Source organism: Strongylocentrotus purpuratus, unplaced genomic scaffold, assembly GCF_000002235.5.
Source record: "Strongylocentrotus purpuratus isolate Spur 01 unplaced genomic scaffold, Spur_5.0 spur5_scaffold_11, whole genome shotgun sequence".
Classification (NCBI taxonomy): domain Eukaryota; kingdom Metazoa; phylum Echinodermata; class Echinoidea; order Camarodonta; family Strongylocentrotidae; genus Strongylocentrotus; species Strongylocentrotus purpuratus.
In genome coordinates this window covers 14,612,013-14,631,675 of record NW_022145596.1, presented here as the reverse complement: position 1 = coordinate 14,631,675, position 19,663 = coordinate 14,612,013, and the positions used below count along the sequence as shown (strand labels likewise).

Here is a 19,663-nt window from a genome sequence, read left to right as displayed (position 1 = left end):
GAAAGGCAACTTAACATGATGAATTGTTTGAATAATAATAGCAAAAAATATGTCTTGTTTACCGAGAATAGCCTCATCAGTATTCATACTGTTCTCCCCGAGGGCCCTGCATTAATATCATATCATTGTTTTGACAAATATTTGCCACTGTTTTACTTTATAAGTCATTTTTTGAGATAGAGGTTGTCTTTTTTTCTGATTGTCGAGATTTGTATCCCTGAGAATGTTTATCCACCTCTTTCAAAAATGTTATCATCACTAACTTACTACATATCCTCGCATACAATATACAATCATTCAATTGCAAACACTCATGAACACTCAAATCATTACATTTCTTAAACAAACGTATCTCAAAGACCGGTTTACTAACATTCAAATGTTACGTATGCTTTTTTTTAACAACGGTCGTTATTAACAACCTGAAAGTTTGCCAGATGCTTACCCGACATAGTAACAAGTAATCTATGCAGACAGGATTCCCAGTATTTTAGTTCATTCATTAATAGGGATTTTTAGATTTGCACGACGAGGACGTGGACTGTGACGTGTGACATCCTTTTAAGGCAATGTGTGACGTCCTTTTAAGGCACTGGCAGTGACGTCACATTGCCTTAAAAGGGTGTCACACGAGCAGTCCACGTTCTCGTCGTGTAAAACTAATAGTCCCTAATAATAGGTTAATGAATAACTCGTCACTAGGTCCCCAGGAAAGAAACGTTCTTACATTTGAATATGTTATCAAATCTGTCTATTTATTTATTTATGGTGACAGGTCAATCTCTTTTGACCTCATTTCTAGGGGAAAGCTTCATCCGATTCTGAGAATTAAGAAATCTTTCAGTCTAAACTATATTGCTCCTGATACAGGTATCAATGCCTGGTCAATGGGGTAGGGAGGGTCATAGGGGCAGTTCCATGGATGCATTTTATGCGTATGAATGTATCTAGTATATTTATCCTTTTATATGTCATTCATTTTATTTTATGTTTACATGTACAATGCTGCATTTTAACCACCATACCTTGCCAATGACCTGCAATTCAACTTTGGCTGCCAGAACGTCATGTGAATAAAACCCTTATTTATTTATTTATTTTATTTTATGCACTTTAAGCATGCTTTGCCCCTTCCCCCGCTCAAACATGTGCCCCCTGCCAAAATTGCCGAAGCATTTTCATCATTCGTTATTTATGTACATGTATATTGTTTTTCATGTCGCTGTAGGCCTATATTTACGAATTCTGGATCTACTATCGAGTATATTAGCTTTAGATAGTCACACACTCAACACTTTCAAAACACTTCGACCAATCAAAACACCGACATCTCACTTAACTTAGGAAACGAAAATTCTACAATCCAGAAAGAAGAAAAAAACATCCACAACTTTGTTTACACTGAACTCGATGTGGGCTCAAGGGCCCAAACTTTATTGCAATATCGCTTCCCTAATAAATTAAAAGAAATTATTTACTTTGGAAAGAGCAAACAAATCAACAAATGATAACAACGTTAAAGATGATGATGATGAGACAACAAAATAGTAATGACAAAATAATAAATGAAAGAATTTGCGCTACCTATAAATGAAACCAATTGACATCTACACTCTACAATAACAAGACACATTTATCTACAATAGTTTAATGCATTTTTTTTTCGTTTGTTCCTCTAGTTTTCAAAATCTGTAGTTTGTACACAATTTTGTTACAAGAATAAGATGTATACAGCAAAGTCAATAGTCACACATTTATAACCTTTCTCATACAGAGAGCTCCAATAAAAGGTGGTTTTAATTGTAGCAGAATATTTCATAAAGTGAGCACCGTAGATATACAAAGATATGGGGGAAACACTTTATAACATTAAAAGTTGTTTTAAGACATTTTTGTTCTGTACATATTCCAGTATGAATTGACCTTTGACCTCTTTTGTCCAGCATGACTATGTAATAATTTATGTCATATTTTTAGAAGAGGGTTTTCTATTTAATCAGATATTCTGGTTTAATCAATGGCGTGCTATGCTATAGCTTGCGATATGAAGCAAGAAAGAGGAAACATATCTGCATAATTTCACAAAAACAATCAGGTAAAAAAATATCACCTGCATGCCCTCGTAGAACCTGCCTCAACATTTTTGACATGAAGCCAGCGAATTTGTTTGCCCCAATTTCACTTTTCCTCATGAACACATACTTTGAGCGGTTATTTTCGAGTATTCTTAAATCACTGATGTTAAGACATGATTGATATCATACATAAACATACTTCAACTTTCTTTTTCTTTTAAATAGAAAAACATAAACTCTCCACAAACCTAATTCGATGCTAACATTGGAGGTGGGGTAAACAAGAAATCATGGCTAAGTCAGTGCATCTATCTGAAACTTTGCCAACCTGAGATGAAAATATAATGTTCTTACTTCTACAACACAAAATCAAATACAAAAAGAGATTTTTTTTTTATTGGAACAGGAAGGAAAAAAAACCTTTCAAATATCAAAAACAATAATTATATGATGGAAAAAATAAGGTGCAGAATAACTACAGGTAATGAATAGGATGATCATCAAAATTTTATTTTTTGGTTAATTACAATGGTTAATATACAAATGGACACAAAACAGGAATGTCTATAATTATACAGTTCTCTAGGTCATTCAAGTATCATGTGTTATTACATCAATGCACATAAATCGTTAAAGTCGGCATGGGGTGACTTGGTAGATCAAGCCCTAAAAAGATTATTAGAAAAGGTATGAAAGCTAACACTCTGAAGTTACATGGGAGAGTAAAGGACTACCGCAATAGAGACTGGTATTCAAATCTCAATCTTATTCCATTCCCTCCTACATCAGAACATAATGCTGAAAATGGTTTCCAATCTTCCTCACCCTCTATTGTCAGAGGTTACAGAAAGAATGGAAACACAGAGATCTACAAAAGAAAAGATCCAATATTCAGAACAGTTCCTATCTTTAGAGTTTAGACACTGAAAAACATAAACCATAACAATGTTTAAAAATCTTATGAATATATCAGGTTTAACATTTAAATACCTAACATGGATTTGATACAGATGAAATGCCTTTTCTTTCAATACATTTTTTTAGTTAGATGAAGAAAATATATAAACATTTGTTTTCTTCTTTTGTCGTTTAGTACTACATCTAGGTATTTCAAATGAATAGTTATTATTTAAAAAAATGTTTACACATAACTAACATCATTTACGGTAACAATTTCTGCACTTAAACCCTGTTTGCTTCTTCTTTGCACCCTCTAGTCTTTATGTGACAAACACCTATTACATAATAATATATCAATTTCAGGGTCATTATAATACACCTGCTGCAATTGTGTACAGCATATAAACTATACAATTGAAATACACATACTGGCCAAAGTCAAAGTCAAATAATGCAACATAGTACAAATGATTCTAAACAAGAAGGAAGCTTCAGCAAGAGTTTAGAGGGCGGGAGAAAGCACAATGGATGCTAACAGTGACACGCATGCTTTGCTTTGCTTTTGCCTAAGAAAACATCTTTTTTTGTTTACCTAATATGGAATAAGTTTACAAATGGGGTAGCAAGGAGGATGTGTATAAGTAGTTAAAGAGTTAAATATATCTTAATTGTCGAGATAGAATTCAAACACCGATCATAGCATAGATTGGCCGATCAAGACTTTCATGATCCCTGCCTATGCGTTGTATTCGAATTCGAAAACATAAAACAAAATGTTAGTTGTTAAAGAGTTCAGTCGCAGCACAAAAACTATGAATATATATATATATATATATATATTTGTCATCTTGTATGCTATTTCAAATGATATAATGGCAATTGCGAGATGTACAGAATCTGCATAGCGTTATGGCAAGTATGTCACATTTTTAGTTTTGCTATTTAGAGCTAAAAAAGGAGATAATTACAATTTAAATATACCAGGGTCAGAGTTGCAATTTAGTCATGTTGGAAATTACATCATCTTGCGTTTATTATAGGGAATATACGGAGCATCGTACATATATAGATATCTACAAAATCAAATTACTAAAATTAACACATTTTTTATGATGCAAAGTTTATGAGAACTATACTTAAGAAAAATTATACAATGGTTTGGAGAAATTCTTGCCATTTAAAATCAATTTGTAAAGGCAAATGAAAAGTGCTGTTCAACATAGTGAGGTCAATATTTGACATCTATCATTGTACAAGTTAACAGGGGTCAAGGTTCATGACCTCTGACACAACTGATGAAATCATCTTCGCAGTACCAGCTGCTTGTTGCTGATTGTCTCTTTTCTGATTAATGAATGCAGTTTGAAGCAAAAACAAATGGAAATTAAATTTTAAAAAACTTTACAACAGTACCAATTGTTCTTGCCAGCGCTATATCTAGCCGAGGCAATTTTAATTGATTAATAAATAATAAATATACAAAGTCAGGGAAGTAATGTACATAAAGTAATGTCCATGTCTGAGATTTCACAGCTAAACTTTATACAACTGATTACCATTAAATAGAGGTTATATATTTGTCATTTTTACCGATTTCCCATCTTGCACTTGGTAGCTTTGGTTCTTTATCATTTATTTTGGCATAGTGATGAAATGATGGTGGTTGAGGAAATAAATTTCCATGGCAAGTTACAGGATTGTAAAATGCAATGAAACCACAGTTTTAAAATCTAACCTACCATGTTTGTCATAAAGATTTAATATTTTACATAAATAGTTCAAAGAGGGTGACACAGAAGAGACCAAACTGAACTACCACAAAGTCCTGGTCGTAACAACGGTTGTTAAGGTCAGAATTGCAAGGTCATATTTACATCAATTTACATCGACGACGACTCAAGTGGTACCTACGGAATACCAACACAGGAGGAGAAAGGTCTATTCTGTCTCTAATATACCACTTGTAGAATGAGAAGGTATGAGAATACCAACACAGCACACATTCGTCGTAATCCGCAATAGCCTTGCTCACAAAATACTATATACATCCTCTAAAAGGTTCTCTATCTTGCCCAAAGTCTTTGCGTCACAAATGGCATTTTTGTTTTCTCTGATACACTACCTGTGGACACCACCTTGTCGAAGACAGCTACAATAATTACAATGTCTTTCATTTGTACATCCAACTAAAAGTCCACACTGCTGCATTTCTCCTTGCCAGGCCATTAAAGGTCAACTGAGGTCATCTTTATACAGGATCCGTCCTCTGTACATCTTCACATACAAGTAGTAAATCATCTTCGTATTCTGTTTCAGCGATCCATTTTCTAATGCCTTTGTGTAAGGATTCAGGCTCCTTCTTCCCAGCCAGAGGTCAATTAAGGTCAAGCAGTACCTGTACTTTTTACATGCATGTCACTCCAATGGGCCTGGATGCAGTGTTGCCATGGAGACCAGGTTGGGCGCGGTTTACGTGGCCAAGCCGGGGTTGAAGAGGAGGGAGTTCTTGAAGTACATTCTGGCATCTGTACGGAGATGAAGAAAAGAGAAAAGGCATATGGTAAAAAACAATGCATAACGGAACAGATCGCTTTGTTTGAATGAAAGTGTAAGGTTAAAGTAAATTATGACACCAGTATCCTGTTTATATACATAAAGTTGAACTCAACCTAGAATTGATACAATTATAAAATGAAATCAAGTATGCATTTATGCATGAAAGGACACTGTCTGTATCATACATGAAACATATTAATGTGGAGACTGCTTGCAAGACTAGCAGCATCGCTCTGAGTGAATAATTAAAAGATGGTGGGACAGACATACAGCTGCAATATATTACCGTATACCTTATCATAATCATTATTTACCAGTCCTTATCCTACACCCCACTACACCACAACACTTCTACACACAAAATACTTCTACAAGACACTTCAAAACACATTTGTAAAGACGCTAATCTGGAGAAAAAAATAATTGTTCTCTCCCCATTACTTCATTTTTACTGTTTCTTGTAAAAGAACATGATCTATTCAAGCAATCCACACATGAATAGAATTCATACCACTTTTCCAAAAACACTTCAGATACTATACTAGGTGGTATGCAATACTGACTCAGTCTCTCAAATCCATCCAGAAATTCATTACAACACAAGTGACTTGAACAAAATAATCAAATTCTTAAATATGTCTCTCAAACCATACCAAAGAGTCACAAAACCTTTTCTATAGGCAAAACCATAGAATTACTTCATAATATATTTATTATTAATATAACTTGCACGAATGACCCTAGCGTCAACCTTTTCCTTTTTCCAGACAATAAATGTATTCCACTATGATAAGCAAGAATGAGAATTTTAATCAGAGAGAGTGCTCTGCAGCTATCAAAAGCTCATCGTATGACGAAGCAACAAAAAACAATAGCTCAATTTTCTATTAGCATTCAATTGAACAAGATTGCCATGCAATTTGAGTGTAATTAAACCCAATCACTCAATTAGAACTCGAGTCATGTAGTCATAGTGCCGGGCGTAGGAACCAAAAGGTATTAATGATTTAAACTGTCATCCCTTTAATACTTAACACAGTAGGAACTAATTTGGATTGTCACCTCACATCTGTAATTTGATAGCCGGCCTTTAATTGGTACCATGTAATTACATTCATTTAATGGGCACTACGTTAAATCTATTGCTCAAATGTGCTTAATTAAGAAAAAGTCCAATTAGAGTCAACAGAGGCATCGTTAGTTATGGTTCATTGCACTCTTCTGTTAACCAAATTCATTTTCAGCTCAATTTACTTTCGGCAGTAACTGAACAAAATCTCATTATGATGATCATGGTGATCATCATCATTATGACTGTGAATGTAACTATTGCACTGTATTGCAGGAGCATATGGGTAACACTATCAAATCTATTGTTTCAACTTCATCATCCTGTTTTACATGCATTCGGAAAGATCAAATACTATGAGGTTACTGTCATGGTCACACAAGAATATATTAATGTTAACCAATTAGTGGTTGACTAATTACTAAGATAAAATATTGAATGCTACTAAACGAGGCTTGGATGGAACAGCCATTGTTTGAAATGATGTTTATGACACCTATTCTGAAATTGCAATGAATATCATTAAATCATTGCGGCTACATGAAAGAATAAGTGATGATCCAATTCCAATCACCATAAAAAAATCACCAGCCTGAACAAATACATAATGTACAAAAGACCAGATTAATTTGACTGTTTCTAGACTCCCTGCAGACAAATCATTCTTTAAATTCTCGCTCATTTTACTGTTTCTCATAAACATTACGCGCATAACATCAAACGGGTCCCAAATGAGGCATAAACAATCACAAAACCAAACACCACACGCTCATACATCCTTTCCTTATTAATTTTTCTTTAAATAAAAATATCCATAGTGATAATGAAAATGTCAGATATCTCTCATCTTTTTTAATATGTTTTTTGAACAGCTTTTTGATTCTGTATTTTTTTTTACATCGTATTAGCCAGTTGGGTGTTTCTCCATGGGAGGGAAAGAAGGATTTGGGTAATGAAAATGATGACGGGTGAAATGAAATGACAAGAAAGTACATGCGTCAGGTTGATATACTTTGAAACATTTAGTCTTTAAAAGGCTGATCTATGATAACAGTTGAAATACAAAACTTGTCAGGTTCTATCCGAGTCCTCAAATTCAGCAAAGAATATGTGAACTGTCACAATTTTCCTAACTTGTTATTTGCACAGCAAGAGTTATTTTCAATCTTGGCCTTTGAATAACTTACAGCTCTGTAAAAACATGGAACTACGGAAACATCAAATGCAAAGCCATAAAGGAAACGACAACTGCTGCTCGCATGCAAACCAAAAAGTAAAGATATCACACAAAACAATATTCTACATGATGCTCGGCCAAAAATCTGTCATCCCAGCAATTGATATTTGTTTTCATGGTCTTTAACATCTGGCTTGGTTTTATTACAGATGAGAGAACATGGTTGTGACGGACGACTCAGATGATCATAGGAATATACATGATTCAGGAAATTCTGATTTAAATCCACAAAACACAAATTGGACATTAAACATTGAAATGGATATGCAGAAGCTGACACAGGTGGAAATACGAAATGGAACACACAGACAAGGACAGCAGACAAAAATAAAAACATGTGACACTTTCGTGATGGAATGAGATGTTACGAGGGGGAAGGGTTGTTTTTTGTTTCGTGTATTTACAGGCGGGGTGGCGCAGGGTAGCATTCACATTTGGTAGGATGGGTTGGATAGAGAAGGATAAGAGTAGGGGGAGTTTACTTTAGGGTAGGAAATCAATAGAATTGGCTAGGGTTAAAGTAGGTTGGGTAGGGTTGGGAAAGACAGGATAGGCGACGATTGGGTATGGTAGGGGGATAGGGTGCGGTATGATAAAGAATGTGGTGTAGGGTGTTAAAGTTTGGTGTAGGGTGGGGTAGGATGGTGTAGGATGGTGTAGGGTGGTGTAAGGGTGTAGGGTGATGTCAGGTGGTGTATGACGGTAGGGTGTAGAATGGTGTAGGTGGTGTATACTAGTGTAGGTGGTGTAGGGTGGTGGAAGGGTGGTGTAAGGGTGTTGTCAGGTGGTGTAAGGGTGTAGGGTGGTATCAGGTGGTGTAGGGTGGTGTAGGTTAATGTAGGATAGGGCATGATAAAGTGTGATAGTTTAGTGGGGGAGGAGGGAATGAGAGAGTATCACAGAGAATTGAAAGGTGTGATAGGGTGGGGTAAGGAAGGGTGGAGTAAGGAAGGGGGGTTATAAACCAAATGTGCGGAGGGGGACGGGGAGATTAAGGGGGCCACACCTGTCGCCTTAAGGATGCGAGCTTCCGTTAATACCTTGGAGTCGGCTGACGGCCTCGTTCCTCACCACTGAGTTAGCCCTCTCTCGATCAATCTCCATCTCGGGCGACATCTCCTCTGAAAAAATAAAAAAATAGAAAAAATAATTTAATGTTACTATCAGTCATCTAATTTTACTTCTCAATGATTTGAAAAGGTATAGAACACAAGTGTTGCATGTATTTGCAGTCTCTGTGTAATCTAATTTCGGGAAAAAATGTTTTTTGGGCCTGTTTTTATTTTCCTGACCTTTTTAATCAACATATCTGTGCATGAGAGTGATGTCCTACAAATGGCACAAATATATTAATCAGATTAATTGCTTTAAATGTTAAGGATAGAACAATATTAAATGCTAATACAGGGACATGAATGATGGCTTAACAATTCTTGGCAGGTTTTTGATATATCCTAAAATATATTGACAGCTAAGTACCTGAATACATTTTGCAAGATTCATTTTGTAACAAATGACCTGAATTGTAATTCCAAATGACCAGCAGTTACACAGTGCAAATTAAGATCTATGGTCACAAAAATTCAAATCCTTATCTGTGTAGGCCCTAACAAGTCGACTGTGAGATGTATAGGTTTAAGTAGTGCAGCGCCCCCTGTTGGTGGGTTGGCACCAGGCCAGTCGACACAACCACTGTTAATTTGTTCACCTCTCATCACTAAAGTGATCCGAAGGTCGCCAATGGATAATTACATTTCCAAACACGCAATTATAATGCCTCCAATTTGTCTTTCTTTTGCTCGTTCCCCACCAGTTTACCCTTTCATCATTTTCACACATATACCACACTCTACTATCTCTCTTTCTCGTCTCCTTTCTGAATTGTTTCATCTCTCTCTCTCTCTCTCTCTCTCTCTTCCCCCTCTTTCTCTCTCTCTCTCTCTCTCTCTCTCTCTCTCTCTCTCTCTCTCTCTCTCTCATTCTCCATTTAAACATTGTACTAGTGATTTTGTTATTATGCTATTTACAGCAATCCCATATACATTATTTCCCTTATAGTTTTGTTTTTCTCTCTGTCTGTCTCTCTCTCTCTCTCTCTCTCTCTCTCTGTCTGTGTGTGTGTGTGTCTCTCTCTCTGTCTCTCTCTCTCTCTCTCTCTCTAGCTCTGTCTGTCTATCTCTGTCTCTGTCTCTGTCTCTGTCTCTCTATTCATGTTTGTCTCTGTGTGTCTATCTTGGTGACATTACATTTATTTTCTCCACTGAAATTCCCCCGTGTTGAGTAAACATGTTTTCTCTCTTCATTCTCATTCTTTCCATGTAATTATGCCAACCCTTTCTGTCTCCCCATCTCTCTCTCTCTATCTTTTAATTTCACTATTTTAAATATTTAATGACATATTTCAATTTCTCCCGTGGCCTAGCTGAAATACCTATATATGCCAATCCGGCTCTCCATCTCTCTGATCTCCCCACTCCGCATCACTCAGCATGGGCAAATGGACAATATCATTAGCAGCGCTTGCTCAATAATTCATTGATGATGGATATTATTTGTAGATTTCGTGCAATAAGTCGGCAGTCGTTAGGTATAGCTTTCATGATTGGCTGATTATTGTCCAATCAAGCCGGCCATCAGGGAGACGGGTATTCCATTACTCTTATTTCTCATTCCCATTTCCTGCCGGGGCTAGACTGTTCTCTTCACTTTTGGCTCATTGCCTTATTTGCATTATAGATGAGGGTTCAAATCTAAAATTGGCCAAGCGTCCATCGTGAACGCACTACATCCACACGGGCTGACTAATGAACGTAAGGCCATATCTATCACCCCTTAGCACTATCACAGTTACTGAAACACAAATGCATAGAATTGATACATATATCTCTTATAGATCATTTTCATTATCCCATATAAATAACTTCATTACTTGTCTTTCTTTTTATATTCCATGATGTGTAGTTTCTGTAAAAACTGTTAATCATTTTATTATCTCATTTCAAAAGTGGTTGGTAGCATTTCATATGGAATTTTTTCATGATTCTGAATTTGTAAAAGCAATTTCAAATGTTCAAAGCAAGGTATTCTTTGTCTCTCACTCACGCACCCAAAAGAAAAACGCATCCAAAAGACAAACACAACCACACACACACACACACAGTCACCAGTGGCAGATCTATGGAATAACAGAGGACATGTGCTTCCCCCTCCCCTCCCTCTCCTCCCCTGTCAACAGAAATGTGCTACATTCTATGAATCATTTGTGAGCACGTGTCTCCCCCTTCCCCAATCTACCACTGACCACACAACCACAGGATCCACCAGAGATCCCAAAATCACATCCATCAAAAATGACCGATAGGTGCTTCCTCCCTAGGACACTACGATCGAGGCTTGAACCTCTGAGCCACTCACCCAAAATCACATCCATCAAGAATGACTGATAGGTGCTTCCTACCTAGGACACTCACTACGAGGCTTGAACCTCTGAGCCACTCACCCAAAATCACATCCATCAAGAATGACTGATAGGTGCTTCCTACCTAGGACACTACGATCGAGGCTTGAACCTCTGAACCACTCACCCAAAATTACATCCATCAAGAATGACTGATAAGTGCTTCCTACCTAACCTAGGACACTACGAGGCTTGAACCTCTGAGCCACTCACCTTTCTCATAGACATCTGGACAGCTGGGCCTCCTGTCTCCTCCGTTGAGTGCCCTGATGGACTCCTGGGCCACTGCCTGGATGGGTTGGATGGTGTGAATAGGTGGGCTCCTGCTTGGCTCCTGGTCTGACAAGGAGCCCTTCATCTTCTGCTGTTCCCTCTCGCGTTCCCTCTGCTGCTGCTGCTGCTGGGTCGTTGACTCTGCCTGCTCCTGGAGCCGTCTTCGGCTGCGCTTCTCCCTCTTGAGACGGCGGACAAGAATAGCTGTTAAAACGGAGGGGAAAAAAGACAAAGAAGCTATGAATAAATAGGAAAGAGTTCTCTGCTCAAAAATCTGATGAAGAAAAAAGTCAAGATATAGAATATACAGATTATTATCCTGTAAGGCAATGGAAGCAGAACTAATGATATTTGATGTAACCTGATAAGAATGGAGATATAGAGATCGCCAGATTCTTTAAACGGTCAGTCAGTGTATAGTATATGAAGGATGAACGGAATGGCATCATCAGGCTTTTAAGACTAAAGGAGGAATGCTTTTTCACATTTCCCCCCATATTCTGTGGTTGTACGGACCGAGATACACTGTAGAAACTGTCCACAGGTACAGGCTCAAATTAATATGTCCCAAAAGATTTCCTACCAGGAATACAAATTCTACCTATGTGACAGGGACATGAAGCAAATCTCGAAGGCAGCAGTTCAACCCTATGAACAAACACTGTCCCTTGTAAGACTTACCAAATCTCCTCTGTTCAGCCACCAGTTGCTTCTCCATTGATTCTCGGAGTTCCCGCTCACGCAACAGTTCAAGCTTCAGTTCAGCTGTTAAAGACAAACCAAAGAATAATGCTCACTGATTAATGAAGGTGCATATAGGTATTACAGTGTGACAGTAACAAAGTATAACATAACACATGGACTAGTATTAACAGGCATCTGTTAATTCACAATCTATTTGTATCATATCTCATACATACAAAGCCAGTTGGCAATACAGATAACTTCTTTCTTTTTAATAATTTTTACCAAGTATAACCTACCGGTAAGTAATCATATGTGGAAATATTGTATCATATTTACTTAGTATCTACTCCCATTTCTTGGTTTGATTGGTGACTTGAAAGAAATAAGTTAGAAGTCTAATGAAAATTAACTTCCTGTATTGGTACAGGATACTTGAAATATATATATAGTTCATGTGTCTTACTCTCCAAATATGATCTTTTTATGTTTAAAAAAGGTATAGATGTCACAAGTGGGGTATAAACTATGATTTAAAGGAAATAAAAAGTTATTGGAAGCAATTGAAGCACCTAATAAAGCAAATATAGTATATCACTGTGCCTTGCTGACAATTATATGCTTATAACACATCCATTGAATTTATTGAATCGAAAGCAGGAAAGTATTACCATTATGAAATGAACTTAAAACAAACAATATTAATTAATGGAAAAGTTTGCCAGAGAGACAATGAATCATTTTCATTTCAATCTTACTTGCACATTACATAAAGTAAATGGGACAATTAATGATATATGAGGCTATTGAAAAGATGCCAACTCATCTATGTTTCTTTTTGAGTGTCATCATTAAAATCAAATTCGAAGTCTTTGATTGATGTAGCCAATTGTCATCTATTATCACAGGACTATTATTCAATGGAATAGGAAGTCGCAGTATACAATCGTTAGCGGATAAATGGAGCGCAATTAAAAACCCCAACAGTTGAGAAAACAATTGCAATTTGTAAACTTTCACTTTGCCGGCCCTCAAACCCACGCAGCTGTATGGTGGGAAAGACGAGTATGAGATACGGCGATCAGTGCTCAAATAAATGACATGGAGTTTCCTTAGGAAAAAGCACTTGTAACCAGAAACAATTGTTTGATTTATTGACCTTGTTTTCATTGGGCATTAAGCGCAGTCTAATTGCTCCACTTCGAACAGAATGAGGAGTGGCTTATAGAAATATGACTGTAAGAGAGGAGATAGTCTGACCTCTAGCCTCAAAGTCTAATTTGTACAAAGTAATACAACTCTCTAATATGAAAGAGCAAGGGAATTGGCAATTACAAACTCTAAACGGACCACATTTTCTTCTTGAGCTAAGCCTAGACCACCTGAACATGGGATATGTAATGGAGTACAAGGCTGGTGTAGATTAGTCTACATCCCCCAATGTTCAGACCCTGTAGTATGTTTTATGATTGCTATATCTTGCTAACTTTGGAAAAGTGTGTTCACACCCTAAGAAAATAGCCCTTTTTTATTCAGAAGTGGAGAAAAGGTATTCGTGTCGTAGAATTTTGAAACGGTCTACTTGCAAAAAGAACAGACTTTTGGTCCATAACCAGTAGCATGAGCACACAACTGAACTTTAAAACCCGATCTTGATTTCTTACAGCATCGAGCAGAACGGTGGAGTGATTTGTATAGATAATTCTAGTAATTTGTCATTAATCAAAATTCAAAAACATATACGTGATAAATTCCTTTGTTTGTATGACAGTTATTACTCTCTGTAAATATAAATCACGACCCTGTTCAAGAATCAAGATGATCTACCATTAATCATTAATATGCGAGACTTAGTTTGACATAAATGGAGAGTCAAGTTTAAATCTCTTAAACTCCTTGTATCAGTTTATTATAAATATATTTGATATGATCACTCCTTAATAAGCTCATTACTTCATAATTATTATCATGTCCCCATTAGAATGAACTAATTTACTTTAGGATTTGTGAAATGGAATAATTTATGGTCAATGAAAATTATTACAAAAATGAAACAACTACTTTACAGTAGTTTAGACAAACAAGACAAAACTCTCTATTACGTCTGACCTATGCCTGATATTTCAAAATTTCTATTTCGGATTTCATATTTCACTTCAAATTTGCATATCCTCCACTGAGAGCCGTCCTTGTTTTCAGCACGCGATATAAAAACATAATAAATGCAGGCTTACAAATCCTCACATTGATACATACTCAAGAGATGTTTTGACCCGAACACACTAAGTATCACTTACAGTGTAACTGAACTTGTGGAACATAAAAAAAAAAAAGGGAAAGTGAGAAATTCAAATTCTTTCCCCTTGCGCAGCCTCAACATGACGGCACATGTCATCGAGCTGGTAACCTTGATTCAAAGTTTCAATATTATTTCAATTTGTAGTCAGCAGAGTGAAACAGTCAAGAGAGAAGGAACGAAAAAAAGCTCTTGTTTCACACTCGTCATCTCGCATCTCTCCCTCGGATACGCATCTTTTCCGCACCGCCCCTGACCTTCGACGGCGATGAAAAGTTTCTGGGTAGCTGCGCTGAACTGTCAGCGGGACCCACTTGCTTATTGACGTCTCAATTGCAAGATCGAAGGCAACTGTTTAGACGTCTCCTGCGCATTTTAGGTCTGGATATGAGTTTGGGGAACTTTCAGCCCTCCCCATCTTTCTCCCTTTCATATATATACAGAACATCTTCTGATAACATTATCAATCGTCTAATGAGAGACAGCTTTCAGCTTGCATGTATCTTATTAATTAGCATTTTAGCAGTAGGTATACATTTAAAATCCCAATTTTTCCCTCTCTCTTTTCTTTCTTTCTTTCTTTCTTTTGATCTCACTAACTCTTACTCTTCTTCTTTCACTTTCTTTCTTTCTCTTTCTCTCTCCATTTCTTTCTCAATCCATTGCTTCCTCCTCCTCTCTCCTTCTCCATTCATCTCTTTCCTCGACATCTTCCATCTGTATATCAATTCATTTTCTTATATTACTTCTCTCTCAATATCCCTGCCCCCATAACTATCTCCAGTCACTATATGTTTCTCTGTCCTACAGGTGGACATACAGAGTTCAGAACGGAAACGGGATATGCCAGAAGGTACACATTGCACAGAATGGATATAAAAGGATCAGGAGGGCGTTTCACAAAACTTGTCATCAGTGACAAATGACAGTTTTTGTTATAAGCTACTGAAATCCTTGCTTCTGATTGGTCATCAGCAGATTTGTCACTGATTTTTGTCATTTGTCATTGAAAAAAGGCTTTGTGAAACACCCCCCCAGGTAGAAAGTGATTGTGTATTACCTTTCTCTAGGTTGATCTGTTTGTCTCTCTGGCGAGCGTTGTCGGACGCTACCTTCAGTAAGCCTTGGATGTTGGTCAGGAGAGTCTCCATGGAGGATGGACCCTGCATCGGTTGAAGGAAGACGGGAAGACAACAGAGGTAGAGAGAAAGAGTAAGAGAGAGAGAGAGAGGGAGGAAGAGAGAGAGACAGACAGAGTCAGAGAGGAGAGAGGAGAGAAAGAATGAGAGACAGAGAGATCAAGAGATAGAGAGAGAGAGAGAGACAGACAGAGACAGAGAAAGTTAAAAAAAAGAAATTGTATATAGGTAAAAAAAACAAGGCGCAGAAAGGGGAGAAAAAAAAAAATTTAGAAAATGTGAATGAAAACAAAAATTAATGTTTCCTGTTTTATGCAATAGACCTTGTGGCAGATTAGCCTTATGCTATAAAACAAGTTATCCAATAAAGTCTTCAACTACTACTACTACTATAGAAAACTGACCGAGACTATACGCATCTAACTCACATTTGTCATCTTTTTCATCAACCCCATCAAACAAATTCACAATAAAATTACTTATCAATGTATATACTATATTACAATATATTACTACTAATTCATTCCACTCCCTCAATCATCAGTTCATTCCAGATATCAGAAAGTTTTTTTTTAGATAATGGCAACTTACCACTTGGTGTGAGAGTATATCAGTAGCTGTCATTCCAGGCAGGGGCATCCCTGATTGGCTGGTGCTGTTGCCATGGAGCTGTTCATACTCCTCCCCTCTTGAATGGGCTCCCTCAGAGAGAGCACCGTCTGCAAATAGTCCAAATTATTTCAAAATAAAGTTATTAAAAAAATAACAATCTGCCATTGGTCAGTCCCTTTTAAAACACATAACACAGTACCTACATTTTCAGAACTTCCATAGTCATACTTGAATGAAGAAAGAATTATCCATGTAGAGCCAAAAAGGCATCGAGACATAAACATTTCAAAAATAGAGGTGAGTCCTACTAACTAGTTCTCAGTGATTAATTAACTAATTGCTCATTAAAGCCGTGACTGAAGGAAAAGTAGTCAGCAGTTTTCATCAAGAAAGGCTCAATATTTTTTTTTTTTTTAAATGGTCAATAAAGTTTTCCTTTTGAGCTGTGACACAGTATGTGGAAGTCATTGACTCACATATTGTAAAGTAATATAGCTATCGATTCACATTTTGAAGCATTTCCAGTTTTATTGTACAGACGGAATATAGAAATTCATCACATAAACTCTTTTATGAACCAATTACACAAAGTTTGCATTTACAAATATGCAAATTTTATGCAAATATTATTCAAATTTTATGCAAATAATCATATGGTTTTGATTACAAAGGAGGAAGGGTTCATTTCTCCACAAACATTCCTTTTATGTTTTCATTCTCTTTCTCAAGGAAGCACTCTGGGTAAAATCAATACCTTTATGTGACACTCCAGCCTTTGCATTCTAAATACAAATCTTGAAATATTGTTTACATATCGAGGAGTGAGAATTTCAAACACTGCCAAATCTGTACAATAATATAACTGGACAAGGTCTGGTATTTTGCCATTGTCATCACTGCTTTCGAACTATGATTATTATAATCACATATAACATAAATATGATAGGATTACATGCGGTTTGATTGAACTATCGCACCCCAAATTGATATAAGAGACGGACGCTTTTATACCAACAATAACATGATAGATGGATAGAATTATAGCCAAATAGAGAAAAAAATAAACAGATTTGCACGCACAAAGACCTGGCATTTATTGATGTTAATACACTATTATTCAGAGTTCAAGCCCTTTTTCTAACACACAGCTAATAATATTAGTGTTCTTATATATTACAGATTCAGATAGATGTTATTTTTTAAGAATATGAAATGAAGCTTACTCATGCCAGAGGGCTTGTTCTCTTCTCTCGCGTTCGCTGTTCAAAAGAATTTAAAAAAAGAAGAAAATAATATTACTAAAAGAGTAATCTTAAGACAAAAAACTTAAAATTAGCAAAGCAAAGCGAATCTTAACACTGCAAACTCCACTCATACTGCCTGGAGGCTGTAAATGCTTCTTTTATCTGATTTCAAAGCATATTTGTTAGTTGTTTAATACTAAGCTCAGGCATATTTAATTTTTTTTTATGGTACAAAATGAGTCAAGTCATTTTTAATGACTGTCATTATGATATAATACAAACTAGCAGATAGCAAAACGAGTATCTATTGGAAATGTCCACGTACATACAGTTAAAAACTAAACGATTCATACCCTTACCAAGTTTTGTAATTTTTGAAGTGTATGTGAAGAATTGATTTGTCCAGATTAATGTCTCTTGATTTAAAAAAGGCCCTAATTCAATCAGTTTATCTTTCTTTCTTGAGTTACCAAAACACAAAAAAAACATCAAATTTACAAGGGGTATGAATATTTTAGTTGTAAACTTAATGTACATGTAGATGTGATACCTTTAACACTTAAATAATTTCTCTTTTTTCACATCAAAGTCCCATTTTTCCCCTAAAATTCAGAAATTTTCAAAATTGAAAATGAAAAAATATTACAATAAAAAGATTTTTTCTTTTCTGTTCATTTATTTCTGTTTATTTTTGACAAGAGTGTTCAGAGATCCTAGAGAATCTAACCGAATATCCGGCCTTGTTAACATACAACAGTTGCCACACATCACACAAAATCCAAAGAAAAATGGGCTTTGTCAAAAGGGAATTAATATATTGATATTCAGCCAAAGCATATATCTTACAAAAATACGCGCCAGGATACTTGAACTCCACGCATTAAAGTTTCAATTGTCCATCAATGTTAATATCCGTGTAGGAACTACATGTTTATATTTTATCATTCTCTTACACGTCTGTTTTGATTTATTTTCACTAATAACAACTATGTTCGAGTCATAAGGTGACATGAATCTTAATACTGCAGGAGTGTAATCAACGCGTGTGAGAATCTTTAAGTTCAATTAATGATTGATTTAGTTTTCTATTTAAAGGCATTGTCCCTTTTGTTCTCACCAACCCTCCTTCCCGGAAAGAACCTAGCTATTTTTTTTTTCACGAATTGGTTAAGTCCATTGCTTGCTGTAAATGGGTTTATCTTTTGTTCTTGCCAAGCAACGCTTACAAAGGCAATTAATGTGGATTTTTGTGTGACGTATCGGGGGTTTGGGGGGGGGGAGGTTGGGGATACTTGCTCATCATTTGAAGGTGCTGTCTGATCAAATCTCGTGTACCTAGGCTGTGTTCCATGGCCGCCATCGCCTCCTGGTGAATACGGTCGCTCTCCTTCTCGTCCTCGTCTTCGTGCATGGCCGACGACGAGTCGCTCTTGGGGGAGAGGCCTCCCTGCGAGCCGCCCATCCTGGGGCTGGGGCCGTCCGAGGAGCGCGGGGACATGTCCCCGTTCTCCAGGTCTTCCTCGTGGTCGTCGATGTCGACCGATGCGTGGCTGTGAGAGCTGGGCTGGCTCGACTGAAATAAGTAGCAAAAAATAGAATCAATGTACATGAGGCTCATGCAAACATTTTGAATTGAAAGATAAGTTTGAGTTCTTGTAATGATAGAAAATAAATTCACACAGAATCCAACAAAAGTTACACTGACTGTTTACAAATAATGACATATGCTGAACGATTTTGGTAGAAAATGTATAGGGGCTAAGTAACGAGCATAGAAAGATCAAGGAAATCAAGGTACGTATAGGCCGGACACCATGTGCTTAACACAGGTCGCTATGTGCAAATGAGATTTGTGGTTTTTATTGAAGATGATTTCGAGCAAGTTTTGTGAGGTTGTTATTATTCTACTGGTGCAAACAATCAAACTACTGCTGCAGGACAAACAATCCAGAATGAATTATAGCCATGTTCTCTCGACATATTAAAGATGCCCATACCAGAGCTCAAGATTAGCTTTAAAGGGGTCTGGACCCTGATTGTGGGTGCCCATGTGTCCACACTGCCTCTAAGCATTCTTAAATTCTTAAGATTGATAAACTGCCTTAAAGAGGACTAAAACAT

At 36.6% G+C, this 19,663-nt stretch overlaps 1 protein-coding gene and 1 long non-coding RNA gene across 9 annotated transcripts in view; both read right to left on the bottom strand.

Annotated features, from left to right (window-relative positions):
- Window positions 1-1,395: 1,395 nt before the first annotated feature.
- Window positions 1,396-19,663, bottom strand: part of LOC586986 (dachshund homolog 1) — a 29,009-nt gene continuing 10,741 nt past the window's right edge. For 2 of the 8 annotated variants that reach the window (XM_030980739.1, XM_030980744.1), the window contains 8 exons: window positions 18,839-19,115; window positions 17,522-17,557; window positions 16,278-16,405; window positions 15,608-15,710; window positions 12,249-12,332; window positions 11,508-11,771; window positions 8,878-8,958; window positions 1,396-5,500 (listed from right to left, as the gene is read on the bottom strand). In XM_030980739.1, coding sequence (XP_030836599.1) covers window positions 5,445-5,500; window positions 8,878-8,958; window positions 11,508-11,771; window positions 12,249-12,332; window positions 15,608-15,710; window positions 16,278-16,405; window positions 17,522-17,557; window positions 18,839-19,115 — 1,029 coding nt within the window. In that variant the 3' untranslated portion in view covers window positions 1,396-5,444. Of the gene's footprint in view, window positions 5,501-8,843; window positions 8,959-11,507; window positions 11,772-12,248; window positions 12,333-15,607; window positions 15,711-16,277; window positions 16,406-17,521; window positions 17,558-18,838; window positions 19,116-19,663 lie in introns of all 8 variants that reach the window. The other 6 variants (XM_030980742.1, XM_030980747.1, XM_030980741.1 and 3 more) reach the window with 4 other exon arrangements.
- Window positions 10,846-11,501, bottom strand: LOC115922244. The gene is made up of 2 exons (XR_004063378.1): window positions 11,295-11,501; window positions 10,846-11,209 (listed from the first exon to the last, which is right to left on the bottom strand). It is a non-coding gene; the product is annotated as an uncharacterized LOC115922244 (long non-coding RNA).